Consider the following 16181-nt stretch of genomic DNA (forward strand, 5'->3'; position numbering starts at 1 on the left):
ATATGGTCTCCCACGCACACATATATATATATATATATATATATATATATATATATATATATATATATATATATATATATATATATATATATATATATGCGTTATAATATAATATATATAATATATATATAAGTCTTTAACTCGTTTGTAGGACAGTTAATGTTTTATTGATATTGTCATAAATATCGTTATTAATTTTCGCACAACTCATCGTTATATATATATATTGTATGTAACAAGTATACATATATTTAAATACATCAATATGCTCCGTAAATGTTCTATATATAAACACACACACATATGTAATATATATATATATATATAATATATATATATATATATATATGTGTGTGTGTGTGTGTGTGTGTGTTCGTTTTAAGTTTTGTGTATATGAAAAATGTCTGTATTCATTTGTTAGGCGTACATGAATGGTGACATGACGTGCACCTATATTAATGATGAAGAGATGATTGAGTGGGTTAAATATATGAATGGATGGATGAAAAGAAGAATTAACGAATGATTAGTTGAATGGATGAGTAGAAAAATGGATGGATGAATTTATGATCGTTTTCATTATTATGGACTTATACGTATTTTCATTTTATCTGAAAATAAATTATGTAAGACACTTTTGATAACAATATTTGTCTTTGTATGTGTTTGTTTGTGTGTGCGCGTGTTTGTGTTTTAGTTTTATAGATAGACGACGTATTTGCATGTTTGTATGTTTTTTTTGTCAATATGTCGTTAGGTTTCTCCTCTGATCAATTATAACGCACAAGAAACGACTTTAAATTAAAGATAATTAATTTAATTTTTACAATTAATATGTAGCATTGTATTGTTTGTACTGAGTTTTTTGTTGTACCTATTAGAACGTTGAGTGCTTAATTAATTCAATCGACAATCTATCTAACTAATTAATTGGATAATTGATTAGATAATTAATTAAAAAGATCGTATTTGTTTTTTATATGTGTATACGTTTTTATTTTTTTAACTAACATTCGTTTATGTAATAAAAGTTTAACGTCTGTATTTATAAATGTGTTTGTGTGTGTCAATTCCTTCAACTTAATTCCTAGAATTGGTTAATTATATATGAGTTAATTAATTACTTAGTTATGCTAATTAGTTAGTTAAGCTATGTTCAGATAAAAAATGAAATGATATATGAAAGCTATAATAGAAGAATTAAAGAAAAAATGCTTTACAAGTAACGATGATTAAATTAGCGATGAAAAACTACTATATCTTTTCTAGGCATGGTGTCTTTGGAGAGCTGGATGAAGATCATTCACTCATTCAATCATTTCATTCTTTCATTCATTTGATTGCTCATTCAATGTTTTCACTCTCTCACTCATTCTCTCACCTATTCATTTTATCATCTCACTCACGCACACACTTCATTCATTCATTCACTTATTTCATTCACTCATTTCATTCATTCACTCATTTCATTCATTCACTCATTTCATTCATTCGATCATTTCACTCATTTCAAATCAGCAGGACAGTCTGGTTGATTAGATGGGTCTGCCATTTTGAAACATTCCAGCTGTCTGCACTCATCAGCTATCCTCTGAATAGTCGGGAACTGGCTAAGATCAACTCCATTTCTGAAAAATTTTGTCGATATTTAATTAATTAATTAATAATAAAGCAATTATAAAATAATAAAGTAGATATAAATTATTTAATTTTTTCAAAGCAGTTTATCTGAAACGATCCAATAATAAAAAAAGATTGTTGAAGATTGAGATTTACCAATTTTTCAGCGTCAATGTTAACAAAGTGAATGATTTCACTAAGGTATTTGAAATGAAATTCTCAATTAGAAGCATTCATTGAAAAAAAAATGTTCGAAATAAAACAAAAATACAAAGTAAAACACAAAAAATACCAAGCAAAATACAAAAAATGACAAGCAAAATACAAAGCAAAACCTCGTAGCATTGTACAGTTGTGGTATAAGGCACAAATCCGCCAGTGTCACATCATCTCCGACACTAAATTTCCCAGCTGTCTTTTGCACTAATTTCTCATAAGCTTGATAAAAAAAGTTTATAATTAAATTTTTTTAAATCAGTATAAAATTAAATTCTATAGAATTTTCGAAAATAAGCCTGGCAAAATGAAAAAGTAACAAATTTGAATGGGATTGTTTGACGAATTGAAATTTGGATTAATGGGATTTTTTTAAGTCTCAGGTACCTTCTAATCCTCTGGATATCCAAAAATGGGACCATTTTGTTTTGTCATCTGGATTTCCTGTCATCTCTGCCAGCTTTTTGATCACCGCTAGGTTCTGGATTGGTTGAATTCCGGAATTTATTACCTCCGATAACTGTCTGACCTTGAAAAATTTGAAATTTTAAATCCTGATTTTATTTCTTTTGTTGATTTTTAATCCAAACTAGTTTAAAATTTTCAATAAAGGATTTAATTAAGTTTAGTAAAAATATTAAAAAATATAAAAAATCTTTCCAAATGGTGAAATGAGGGGATTTGTCACCATAAGACCTCAACCATTACACCTTTGCATCATCTAAAAAACTAACATAAACCTGGCAAAAAAAAATCGAAAAAATTTAGCTGATGAAGTATTTTACTTGGCATCTTTTAACTGGATCTTTTGGTAGAAGAGGATATTCTGGCCTGGTTTCTTCCAAGTATTCAATAATAGGTAGCTTGAATAAATTGAGGTAAACTAGATCAAATTAATATTAAATAATACTACTTTACTAAATCTATTTAAAATTACTATTTACTACATATGTAAAACTTTATTTTCACCACTTACTGAATAAATTGAGATAAACTAGATCAAATTAATATTAAATAATACTACTTTACTAAATCTATTTAAAATTACTATTTACTACATATGTAAAACTTTATTTTCACCACTTACTGATTGAGTGAATGTGTTGTTGTCAATGATCAAAGCTGGGACTTGGCCCAATGGGTTTATGTCCAAGAATTCTTTTTTCAACTGGAAAAAAATTAAAAATATTAGCTTATTCGTAGTTTATTCATAATTTAATAGATTTTTACCAAAAATGAAAATGAATTTTTACAAATAAATAAAAACAGCAACCTTTTGCCAAACTTACTAACCTGTTCACCACCATTTCTTATCAAGTTAACACTCTGGTACGCATAATCTATCTTTTTATAGGCTAGAGCTGATAATAATTAATTTTAATTAATTATTTATAAAAATATTTATTATTATATGAGTTTATATAACTTTTTTTATAGTTTGGGGTGTTTATAATATATATAATATAAAAAAATCTGACAACAAAAGAGAAAAAAATACTTGCCAATTCGGACTCTCCACGACGCTGAACTTCTGAAGTAGGAATACAAAACCGGCTGAAAATAATTAATAATTATTGTTAATATTATAAAATAATTCAAAATTTAACAAAAATATAATCCCATAAAATAATATATGGAAAAAAATCTAAAAACGAAATTTAGCAACTTTTATCGAATTCATTTTTAAAATATCAGCTGATCGTACTGTGTTAGGCATTATGTAGCACTAAATATATATTAAACATACTAAAATGACGCAAATTGTCGTGAAAACAAAAAATGCGATAGACACAAAACAAAAAAAAGAGAATTTAAAACTGAAGTTTCAAACAATTGAAATCCTTCGTTTATATTACACACTCTTGCTAGCCTGGTCTCCATTTCATTCAACAAGGATCAAACTCCAAATTCCACCTTACTCAACTACTGAAATGTGCGTGCGTGTGGTGTGAGTTGTAAAGTGTGTTTCTTTTTCCCCACATCCGTCTGTCTCTCTTTCTTTCTTTCTTTCGTTGTCACTCTTTCTTCCTTTTTCTCTCTTTCTCTCTCTCTCTCTCTCTCTTCTTCTCTCTCTTGCTACGCATACATGTATATATATCTGTGTGTGTTTAAGTAAATGAGTTTGTTTATGTGTGTGAGTGTGTGTGTGAGTGTGTGGTGTGTTAATAAAACTTTTTTGAGTAATCTTATTTGCCCCATCCTTGGTTGTTTGATGTCTCGAATGAGATAGGAAGACAAAGTTTAAAAATAGCGACCATATATTTCTGAATATTAAATTGAAATTATTATTTCATAGACCTTCTAGTTCTTAAACGTAAAACCAGACTCCCCAGTGCATTTCATCCTATTTAATGCTACTGCAGTTACAGCGTTCGCCATCGCACGCACGCACACACACACACACACACACACACACACACACACACACACATGCACACGCACACACACGCAGAATGTTTATCAAAAGAAGCCAGATTATTTTATTCATTAAAAAATGATTGGTTGACATCATTATCATGACACGACATTTAATAATATATATATATATATATATATATATATATATATATATACAGGCCGTTTAAATACATTGAAAAGACGTGTTTATACATGTGGATTACATGGAGTTAACCTAGTAAGAATTCTTCTAGTAAAATTAATTATTATTATTTTTATTGTTTATTGTTCGATTGTTATTATTTTAATAAATATTATTATTATTATCTACCATCAATTTGAAAATTTCAGGTATTCTAATAGATGGTATAGTCGTTAAAATGGTAACACTATATAGAAAGACATATACAATGGCTAACATTAATAAATAATATAAGTTGTGAAGAATAATAAATACAAAAAGACATAGCGATAAATATGTGTGTGTGTGTGTGCGTGTGAATGTGTTTTTGTCCGTGGTGTGTATGTTGTGTAAATATGACTGAATATTTAAGTATTGTAGATTTATATTTGTAGGTGAATATTGAATGTGTATGTGTGTGTGTGTGTGTTTGTGTATGTGTGTGTGTGTGTGCGTGAAAATGCGTTCTAGTGAAAATTAAAATAGATAAATATTGCGTTTTGCATTGGATAATAATAATAATAAAAATTTGGTTTCATCATAATTTAATTTAAAAAAAATAAAACATCTAATAGGAACACACACACACACACGCACACATGTTCACTACAAATAACGATAAATAGTTAATATATTTTTCAGAAAAGAAATTAAATTAATTAAATAAAAATAATTTTTTATTATTCTAGAAAAACCTTTACATGGTCAAAAAGAGCGGAAGTATGCTGCAGAGACGTATGAAAAAAATGAAAGAGATACTAAAACGAAAACAAGGAAAAACGAAAAAACAAACAAAAATGAAAAAAACAAAAAAATTTCTGAAAAATACAAAAAAAATACTTAGAAATACAAAATTGTGGCATAAGCAAAATGCAACAACGTGGTCTATATATATATAATATAATATATAGGATATTATAGGATCTATAGGATATTATATCCATATATCTCCATTCATTCACTTGATTAATTATTAAATTAACGGATCATAAACACTTCTAATTTTCCATGTTGCCACAGTGAAAGGTGTATTCAACCAGTCACTATCGTGCAGTTTTTCCATTTGGTTTGTGTCTGTAGATGGCTTTCTTAGCTTAAGTAACTAACTACAAATTAATTACTATTAGTTAATTAATTAATTAATTAACAAACACCTTTATTGAGGAGACAAAAAATGCTTACATAATAATAGTAATAAGCGGTTTGCACAATATTTACTATATATATATATATATATATATATATATAACACGAAATATATACAAAGACATACATTGAATACATAGTAATATTGTATATATATATATATATAAATAATATTTATAGTTTATACATATACTTATAAAACGTATATAACCTAGCTACATCTATAATATAAAATTAATTAATTAATTAATTGACTGGTTAATTAGTTAAATAATTAGTGCTATTTAACTTGGACCAAATATATTAAATTGACTGGGAAGAAAGCAAGCAAGTATGTACAACAAACGTCTCGAATGCTATTATTGATAGACGATATTTCAAACAAAAAAAAACTTTTCAATAAAGAGTTCTAGTTATTTGTCAATATTATATTTATATTATTAATAGATAAATTATACTAATTGTTTAATAATAATAACAATTATTACTAATTATATTCATTAATTAACAACTTTTTCATAAAAAATCTATTAAATATTCGCAAATGCTTATAAAGTTAAAAGTTTTTTCATCATCTACATCGTCCTCATCATCATCATCGTCACCTTTATCGTCATCATCATCGTCGTCATCATCGTTATCATCATCATGATTATTATCGTCATCATTTCATATCAACCAATCAGTCTACCGTGATTCTTGTGATTGTAAAATTATTCTTAATAGAACAACAACAATTATATTCGAAATGTATATATATTATATGTCTCTCTCTTTTGCTCTCTCTCTCTCTCTCTCTCTTTCTCTCTTTCTTTCTCTCTCTCTCTCTCTCTCTGTATATATATATATATTTATATGTATATATACATATATATTTAGTTGTTTTTATTTCTGCGCATTCATTTCAAAGTACTTATAAGTTGGATTCTCGTAACCGTTCACCTGTAAAAAAACAATTATTTACAAAAAAATTATATTATAATAATAATTATTATTATTGTTATATTAATATATATATATTAATAAAAATAAGAATAATAATAAAAACGATTAATGAGATTAGTAATGAGATACTGATGAGCCGACAGACCTGCATATTCATCACGTGACTCTCTTCAGGTGACGTCACGAGGTCTCCAATGACCGGCTCAGTGGGGAGTATCTTGTGCTGCTGCTTGCTGACCGCGGCCCGCCTACGCATGATCATGACCCCGGCTATGATCACTATGGCAACAGTGACCGCGCCCACTGAGAGTCCTAGAGGGATGGCAGAGGAGAATTCTTTTTCGTTTTTGTTTTTCGCCAGTTGGGGCTTCGACTGCACCTTTATCGAGAGGAGGTCTGTCCTGAAGTTAGCCACTACCGGTTCTACAATGAAGTGGTCGTTGCTGTTGTCGTTGTCGTTGTTGGTGGTGGTGGTTGATGGTTCTAGGAAATAGCGATTTGGTTTGTTACTCTCGCTGCTGTAGATTATACCGCTGTTGTGCAATTTGTTGTTGTTGTTAGCATTATTATTATTATTATTGTTGTTGTTGTTGTTGTTGATGTTTTTGTTGTTGCTGGCGGAAGTGTTGTTGCTGTTGTTCTCGATGCCAGTTTCTGTCACCTTTTTAGCGTCTTCTCTATTTTCAAAAGTTTCAACAACCTTTTTGTCATCAGTGGCGTTGTTTGGTTGTTGTTGCTGCTGCTGCTTCTGCGATTTTTTAGTTTCGTCCATGGCGTTCAGAGCGTTAGTCGTCAACTTCATTTTGTTTTTGCCCCTAGCTGCTGTTGTTGATGTTGATTTAATTGGTGGTTTCGATGAGTTCATCGATAATTTATCATCATCATCTTTATCATCACTATCAGAACTTTTATCATCGTCGTCGTCGTCATCATCGCTTGATTTTTCAGTTGTAGTGGCAGCAGCAGCAGTAGTAGCTGTTGCAGCTTTTTTCGGAGGTTGTTTGGTTGTGGTGGTTAATTTCTTTTTGCTTTTTGTAGCTCCGCCATCATCATCATCTTCATCGTAATCATCATCATCGTCGTCATCGTCGTCTTCGTCGTTATCATCATCATCTTCATCATCATCATCATTGTCATAATCAACTTCTTCGTAATAGTCATCATCTTCATCACTGCTGAAGTGATTCTTAGCTTTAATGTCTTTTTTACTTGTGGCCTTTTTAACCGGTTTCGACTTTTTATCATCGTCATCGTCCTCTTCATCAGAGTCATCATCTTCGTCTTCTTCATCATCATCTTTATCACCGCCATCATCATCGTCATCATCATCATCCGAGTGAGATTTGGTATCCTTTGATTCTTTAATTTTCTGTTCAATAGTTGTTGACTTCAAAATTATTTTTTTTGTAGCAGCTGTAGTAACCACGGCAGCTGTCGTTTTTTTACTTTTAGACATTTCATCATTATCTTTATCATCATCGTCATCATCATCTTTGTCATCGTCGTCGTCGTCATCGCTATCGATATCTTCATCAATGAAGCTGCTGCTTACGTCATCAGCGTCATCACTGCTGTCAGCTGTAGGCGTTTTTGTAGTAGTAGTAGTAGTCGTAGTTGTTGTGGTTGTGGTGGTGGTGGTAGTAGTAGTTGTGGTAGTTGTTGTAGTTGAAGGTAGGGTGTTGTTTAGTAGGTTGTTGTATATCGCAGGGTCCATTGAGTTCAATTCAACAATGTATTTGTCTGTAGTGTCGTTGTGTATGTGTGAGTATTTGCTAGTTTTGTTTGCATTTTGTTTTGTTGTTTGTCTGTATTTGCGTACAACACATCAACACATGCAGAAAAAAACCCGCGCAATTATAGACAAACATAAATACAGTTTCGTACACACACACACACACACACACACACACACACACACACACACACACACACTCGTACACACCTACACACATTCATAAACAATCACACACACAAACACACACAAACAACGCTAACGTATGCTACTAAGTATTTCCTCTTGAAATTTACTACCAGCCAATAGGGTGAGAGCATTCTTTACCTCAACATCAATAGTCTTTAAACCGTCAGCTGTTTCCTTTCTCAGCTGGTCGACCTTTGAACTTTCAGTGGTCGAAGCTTTCATGCGTCTGAACCTGTTTTATCAGCAGCAGCAGCAACAACAACAACAATAATAATAATAATAACAATAATAATAATAACAATAACAATAGCTAAAATAATTTTAATTTGGTATGATAGTTTTTGAAATTCCGTCAGACGGTATTTAAGCCTTTACCAAGTGAGCTGACTGACTTGCCAACCGAATTATAACAAAATTTACAACAAATAGTAATAATAAAAATAATGATAGGAATTAATAATATTATGACTGAATAATTATTCTAATAAATTTATTTTTACTCTAGACCTGTTTATAAGATGCAGCCGATATTTCTGCTGCAGTCTCAAGAGATGGATCAGAGCGCTACGGATATGCTGGGTCTGCGAAAATAATATTTTAATAATAATAATTAGTATTGATATTATTTATTATTATTATTAACTAATATTATTCTTAATATTACATTTATATATTATTATTAATATTTATTATTATGGTTAATTTACTATAAACATCATTATTATTCTTGCTCGTATTCCTATAATAATTCTCCAAATATTTAGCAAAACAAAAGAATATCATCACTCCTTCGTTTTTGATATTCATTATAGTTCGATTGATAATACAATATAATAAATAATAACAATTATTAATAGTATAAATAACAAATTGTAAAAATATTATAACTTACGCTGGGTTCTTTTTCATGTAGAGATTTTTTAAACTTCTCAAGCAGATCGGCCTGCTTGTCTGTAAATTGTTTCCTAACTCTCTGCTCGTGCAAGTCCATCAGCTGCATCTTCTCCATCTCTGCCTCCAGCTCTTCAGCCTCGTAAGTTTTCTGGAAACGCTGGGAGGTTTGCAAATTTTTAAAGTGTAAAGTATACGTTATCGCATTATTTGTGAATCTTAATTGTATGGTACATGTGTAACTTTGGAATGTTAATTATTTGTTATGTTATGTTATTGTAGTTGTTTGACATAACTTATGATTGATTGAAGAATGATTTAGAGAATTAGTGAATTTATAAAATTAGTAGCTACTGACACTGGTAACTTCTTTACTGAGTTTGCTGCTTGCCTTCTGGTCGATGTTCTTCAACTCTTGCACTCTCTGCCTGGCCAGCGCCCAATCCTGCATAATCTAATTTGTTGCAGTGAGTTGGAGAAAAAAAGAATTAATACAATTCAGTTTTGCGCCCAGTATTAGTTTCAATTCACTTTTAACCATTACATCATCGCATCATCGTTTCTCAAGCAACCTTTGCAATGTGTTCGTGGTGCTTCTTCTCCATATCCGACTCTGCCTTTCTGAAGAGTTCGTGTTCATTCCTGCGAGGTTGGTTGTCTTTCAGGTAGCCTTTCAACAGGGCGTCTGCTGATTTTGATGATGTTGGTTGGGTCAGTTTGTTGTTGTTGTTGTTAGCAGTGGTAGTGGCTTCTTGCGCTCCTTGCGATTGTTTAGACTTTTTGGCAGCTGATGGTGAGGATTTTGATGTGGCTGTTGAAAGTTTCGCTGTTATTGAATGCTTTTCAGGCTGCGAGTCAACGTTTTTCTTTGGCTCTTCATTTTTAACGTAATACAAAAATTAACTTAATATTGGGACAAAGTTTGATTTGCTTTATAATTGAAGAGTTATAAATGGGAATGAAAAAGACAGTAGCAGCAGTTGAACGAACTCGAAGCAGGCGGGCAGCAGACGAACTCCACCCCTTCGAACTTGTTGATACCGCACGGCTGCAGCATGGCGAAACTGTTCTGCACCATCGACCTATTCTCGCACGACTTCGCCGACGTGACTCCCCACTCAGCCATGTTTGTACACATTCCAGAATCATGCACGTGATCAAAAATGCATCCTTCCGGCACGAGCAGAGCATCGCTTTGAAAAGGTCCAGCTGGGAAGTTACGTTTGGAAATAAAAAATAGTAGCAGCTGTGGCAGCAGTGGCAATGGTAGTAGCGGTAGCAGTAATAGCAGCAGCAGCAGCAGTAGTAAAAGTAGTAGTAGTGATTAGGAAAAATTCTCACCCAGACATCTAAAAGGTGTGAATGTAACGACTTGACTGCATTTTTTCACTCCGATTTTGCACCAGTTAACAATTTCCTCCTTGTGGCCAGCTTGAACCACATTACGGATGTCCAATGTCGGATAGACCTATAGTGGGTTGGTATGTCAATTTGGAAAAAAAAGTTAAATCGTTTGTTCGTTCGTTTGTTTGTTCATTCGTTTGTTTGTTTGTTCGTTCATTTGATTGTTTGTTCGTTCGTTTGTTTGTTCATTTGTTTGTTTGTTCGTTCGTTCAGTCATTCATTTGATTGTTTGTTTGTTTGTTTAATTGCTCGTTTTTTATTTATATGTTCAATCAATCAATCTTTCAAAGAAACCACTCACAAATATTTGAACGAAATTAAAAAGTTACAAACGCAAATGCATCCCAAACATATAAAAATAAACGAAACGAAATTTTATTTCGAGACAAACGCAAAGTTTTATAATAAAACTAATCAATGTACAGCAATCGTGGAGGAAATATCATATAAACAACTCTTTTACACACGCACACACACGCATACGCACACACACACACACACACGCATACGCACACACACACAAGAGCATGGAAGCACCATTCGAACATGCAGCAAAGCAGTCTGGTATGGTACATTTATTGATTTTTTCCATCCATGCTCCTCATTATGCAAACAAAAAAGCAGCAAGCTTAGTATGTATGTGTGTATATGTGGTATGTTTGTGTGTGTTTGTGTGTGTGTGTTTGTATGTGTGTCTGTGTCCATGTGTGTGTGTGTGTGTGTAGTGCAAACTCGAGTGAGCATATCATAAAACTGTCAATCAAATGTATAAGGAAAGAATCCCACTGCGACAATATATATGTTTGTTTGTTTGTTTGTTTGTAAGTGTGTTTGTTTGCTAGTTTGTGTGCAGCTCTCTTTCTTTCTTTCTCTTTCTCCTTTTTTTTGCTCTTCTCTCTCTCTCTCTCTCTCTCTCTCCTTTCTCTCTCGGTCTTATCATGAAAATAAATGTTCCGAAGGTTTAAGGGAACTATTAAACACAGGATAAGTCGAGGATCGCGATTGCACTTTTTGAGTTGGTGGTGGGTATTTGGGTGGAATTATTTACTTGAGTTATTTTGGGGTATTTTGGGTGTAGTTGAAGAAGTTTGGAAGTATGTTGATGATGTTTTGGCTGCTTATTGGGGGTGCCTGTTTGTGTGTGCGTGTGTACGTGTATTTATGCATATACTCTTGAGGTATTTTATTTGTGTACGAAGCTGTATGTTGTTTTTATCACATCAATCATTGTTCTGAATTATTTTCATGGGTATGTAGATACAAGGAAGAAAAAATATGCTGTTGTTGTTAAATAAAGACATGATAAATATGAGTCGTAGTTGATTAATGCTGTGATGATGTTGTTGATGATGTTGTTGATGATGTTGTTGATGATGTTGTTGATGTTTTTGTTGTTGATGTTGTTGTTGATGTTGTTGTTGATGTTTATAGTAATGATGATATTACTGCTAAGGTGTTGATGACGATAATGATGTTAATGATATAGCGCACACTTCCGATTCTAACGTAAATTTAACGCATTAGGTTGCTATATCGTCCATCCCTACTTTCTTTCTTTCTTTCTCTTCCTTTCTGTGTGCGTGTGTGTACGTGTGCGTGCGTGCGTGCGTGTATGCGTCACTAATATCCGATACAATTAAAGCATTTTTTTGAACAATCCTTACAACACACCAACCTTTCAATGAATGAAAACTAGGTGAGAATAAAAAAATAATTAATAAACAATAATACATACATACGTACATACACATAAACACACATAAATACACACACTCACATACTTACATGCATACATACATACACACATACATACAGACAGACAGACAAACCTGCCTACATATAGATAAATAATGCAAAATATTAAGTCAGACAGACAACAAATTAACAACATCAATTGGATTAGTTTGAAAATGTAACTCGATTAGGCGGTGGCTGACATTTGGTTGGATGGAAATTCGTATCTTTATTACTTGATTGATTTTTTCGCTAATTTAATTGGTTGGTTGGCTGGTTGGTTGGTTGGTTGGTTGAATGGATTGGTGATTGGCTGGTTGGGTGGTTGATTGGTTGGTTGGATGGTTGATTGGTCAGTCTATCGGTCGACCGGTCGATCCCACACTCAACATGCTGCCCATCACAACAACAACACTAGCATAGCATCAACAAGTATAACAAAAAAATGTTAATGTCTTTTTCCAGCAATATCCTCAAATACCGGCCATTAATTTGGTCCCTAAAACAAGCAATTAAACACGTTTCTCTCCTTCTCTTTCTTTTCTCTCATTTTTTATCTTTCTCTCTCTTTTCAGTTTTTATTTCTCTTTCTTCGTTTCTTTTTAGCTTTTTTCAGATTTTCTTTTTGCTCTCTTTCTCCGTTATCTCTCCATTATTGCTCTCTATCTTTCTCTCTCTACCTCCCTCTCTCTCTTTTTCTCCCTCCCTCACTTTCTCTCTCTTTTTATCTCTCTCTTTCTCTCTCCCCCTTTTCTATCTTTCTATCACTCTCTCTCTCACTCTCTCTCTCTCTCTCTTATTCTCTCCCTCCATTGGTACATAGCCAGCGTTGCTATGGTGATATTATAAACAAGAGGCATGAATGTATGCATGAACCATTGAATTTTATGTCGTGGATTCTACTGATGATGATTGTGATGATGTTGGCGGTGATGATGATTACGATGGTGCTGTAGTTGATAATGATGACGAGGAAGACGATGATAGTGATGATGATGAAGAAGATGATGATGATGGTGAAGATGGATGGTGATGATGAGAACGATGATGATGATTATGTCGTTGATTTTATCTTCCTCAGACTCTTTGCTGTTGTACGACGCATCACGTGAGCAAGCAACTGCGATGACGTCACGCTATCAAATGATTACTTGATCCTATCTCTTAATCATCGGTGACATTCATCATCGTCGTCGTCGTCATCCTAACATCATCATCGGCGTCACAATTGACATCGTCATCATCATCATCAGCATTATCATTATCCTCATCATCAAAATTATCATCATTATCATCATCAACATTGTCATCATATAATCATCACACTCGTTAATTTTATCATCATCATCGTCGTCGTCATCATCATCATCATCATCATCATTACAAAACGTGGTGACTTTTTCCTCTTAAGAAATTTTACACTTCAAAAAAAAAAAAAACAGAGATTCCCCGCAGGCAAATTTTGTTGACACCGGCAGCGATCCAGACGTTTTTCACTTCAATTTAGCACTCAACAAGAAAAAAATTCACAGCAAACTCTTCACGTGTTAAAATCTTTATTTTTATCATGTGATTCTCTGATACGAAATAAAACTTGAATCAGCGCACAGAAATGAAAATGAATGAAACACAGTGTGACATCTAGAACCAGCGCTAAAACGCTACAAAAAAGTTACAAAATACCTCAGAAATACCGCAATATAATACCAGAAATACAAGCCAAAAACCTCCAAAATACACCCAAAAATGCTAAATAATATGCCACAGAAGATAAAAAAAACTTTTGAACTAATAAAGATAACTGCATCAAGAGATTCGCTATACAATCTTTGTTGTTTTAAATTAGAAAAATTTTATCTAAAAATAAAATAACATGAATCACACAAAAACACACACACACACACACATACATACACACACACACACACACACACACACACACACACACACACACATACATACACACACACACACACACACTTTTTCATTACTTATAATTGGATGCTGCTAATTAAATAACACACCTGGTCTGTTTTACCTGTACAAGCATACCAAACAACGTTATTTATCACCGTTCCCTCTTTTCATCATTGTCATCTTCTTCTTCCTCCTCCTCCTCCTCATTATCATTATCATTATCTACATCATTATCATCATCATCATCGCCATCATCATCAACATTATCACTTTCAAAGTTGTTGCCATCATCATTAACATTATCACTTTCCTCATCATAAGCATCATCATCCCCCTAGACAAGAGACACTTCACCTTTTATCATCATCTACGTCATCATCTAGGTCATCATCTAGGTCATAATCTTCACCGTCCGTGTCACACTCAAAAGACGACAGACTCACCCACAAAAGCATTTTCCATATTTTATTGCCACATTTCATTACGTTAAAGATCTAGTCGGCAGTCATCTTAAGTATATTTTATGCATACATGTCTACCTGTGTTTGTCTATTGTGTATGTGTGTATGTGAATGTATGCGTGTTTGTATATATGCATGTACTTTTGTATATATTTATATGTATGTATGTATGTATGTATGTATGTATGTATGTATGTATGTATGTATGTATGTATGTATGTATGTATGTATGTATGTATGTATGTATGTATGTATGTATGTATGTATGTATGTATGTATGTATGTATGTATGTATGTATGTATGTATGTATGTATGTATGTATGTATGTATGTATGTATGTATGTATGTATGTATGTATGTATGTATGTATGTATGTATGTATGTATGTATGTATGTATGTATGTATGTGAATGTATGTATTAATATGTGTGTTTTTATAGAAATGCATAAATAGATACATTAATGAATTAATATTGTACATGCTTAATTCAGGGTTGTTAAGATTTTTTTATGATAAAAAGAAAAAGAAGGAGAAGAAGAAGAAGAAGAAGAAGAAGAAGAAGAAGATGATGATGATGATGATGATGATGAAGAAGAAGAAGACAAAAAAGAAAAATAATAAAAATAATTCTGGTCTTTTTTAGTTTTGTGCTTATTAAATTTTTCCTCCGATCAAAAGAATTAAAATTAAAAAAAAACCCTCAAAATGGCCGCCAAAAAAAACTCCACAAACCTTCTGGCAGTATGCCAAAATAGCTACCGGGTCACTGATGCAAGTTGTGGTTGAGTCCTTCTTCCAACCTGTACTGGTCAGAAACATGGCGGGCCTGCCGCAGTTGAATGCCACCATTGGGTCCTCTACAGACGCAACAGCCACGGGCTAAGGGGCAAGGGAGGTTTAATTAAATATTAATTAGTTTATTTATCCATTCATTCATTCATTTTGTTTGTTCTTTCGTTTATTCATTCATTAATTATTTACTTAACTAATTAATTAATTCATTCATTCATTCATTCATTTATTTATTTGGCAATGAGGAATTTTTGGTTCTTATGTTGTCTTGTTGCTGTGCTGTTACAATACGTAATGTCATTGATAATAATTATAATAATGGTTTTGGTAAAAGAAATAATGAGTGTATAAATGAATGAATGAATGAATGAGTGAATGAGTGAGTGAGTGAGCGAGTGAGTGAGTGAATGAATGAACGAACGAATGAATGAATGAATTTATTATATAAAGATCTTAAAAAACATTTGAAAATAAATTTCAAAAACTTGATAAATGACATGGCAAATAATAATAATAATTATTAAAAAAATTGTAAGAAGAATAAAATTCTTAAT

General features: G+C 32.2%; 2 protein-coding genes across 2 annotated transcripts; both read right to left on the bottom strand.

The window, feature by feature from the left end:
* Nucleotides 1–1504: 1504 nt before the first annotated feature.
* On the bottom strand, nucleotides 1505–3553 carry HELRODRAFT_174858 (hypothetical protein; the record flags this gene model as incomplete). The annotated part of the gene is made up of 8 exons (XM_009022294.1): nucleotides 1505–1628; nucleotides 1956–2058; nucleotides 2224–2365; nucleotides 2622–2699; nucleotides 2924–3004; nucleotides 3130–3197; nucleotides 3315–3390; nucleotides 3542–3553. The coding sequence occupies 8 exons, from the start codon at nucleotides 3551–3553 to the stop codon at nucleotides 1505–1507; spliced, it is 684 nt and encodes a 227-aa protein (XP_009020542.1).
* Nucleotides 3554–5553: 2000 nt separating this feature from the next.
* On the bottom strand, nucleotides 5554–13005 carry HELRODRAFT_192286 (hypothetical protein; the record flags this gene model as incomplete). Its single annotated transcript, XM_009022295.1, has 14 exons — nucleotides 5554–5662; nucleotides 5709–6325; nucleotides 6349–6502; nucleotides 6651–8083; nucleotides 8537–8658; nucleotides 8934–9007; nucleotides 9319–9477; nucleotides 9676–9771; nucleotides 9890–10191; nucleotides 10308–10526; nucleotides 10659–10785; nucleotides 11770–11852; nucleotides 12269–12293; nucleotides 12976–13005. The coding sequence occupies 12 exons, from the start codon at nucleotides 13003–13005 to the stop codon at nucleotides 6446–6448; spliced, it is 2727 nt and encodes a 908-aa protein (XP_009020543.1). The 3' UTR covers nucleotides 5554–5662; nucleotides 5709–6325; nucleotides 6349–6445.
* Between the last annotated feature and the right edge of the window lie 3176 nt (nucleotides 13006–16181).

This window comes from Helobdella robusta, assembly GCF_000326865.2.
Source record: "Helobdella robusta unplaced genomic scaffold HELROscaffold_31, whole genome shotgun sequence".
NCBI lineage: Eukaryota > Metazoa > Annelida > Clitellata > Rhynchobdellida > Glossiphoniidae > Helobdella > Helobdella robusta.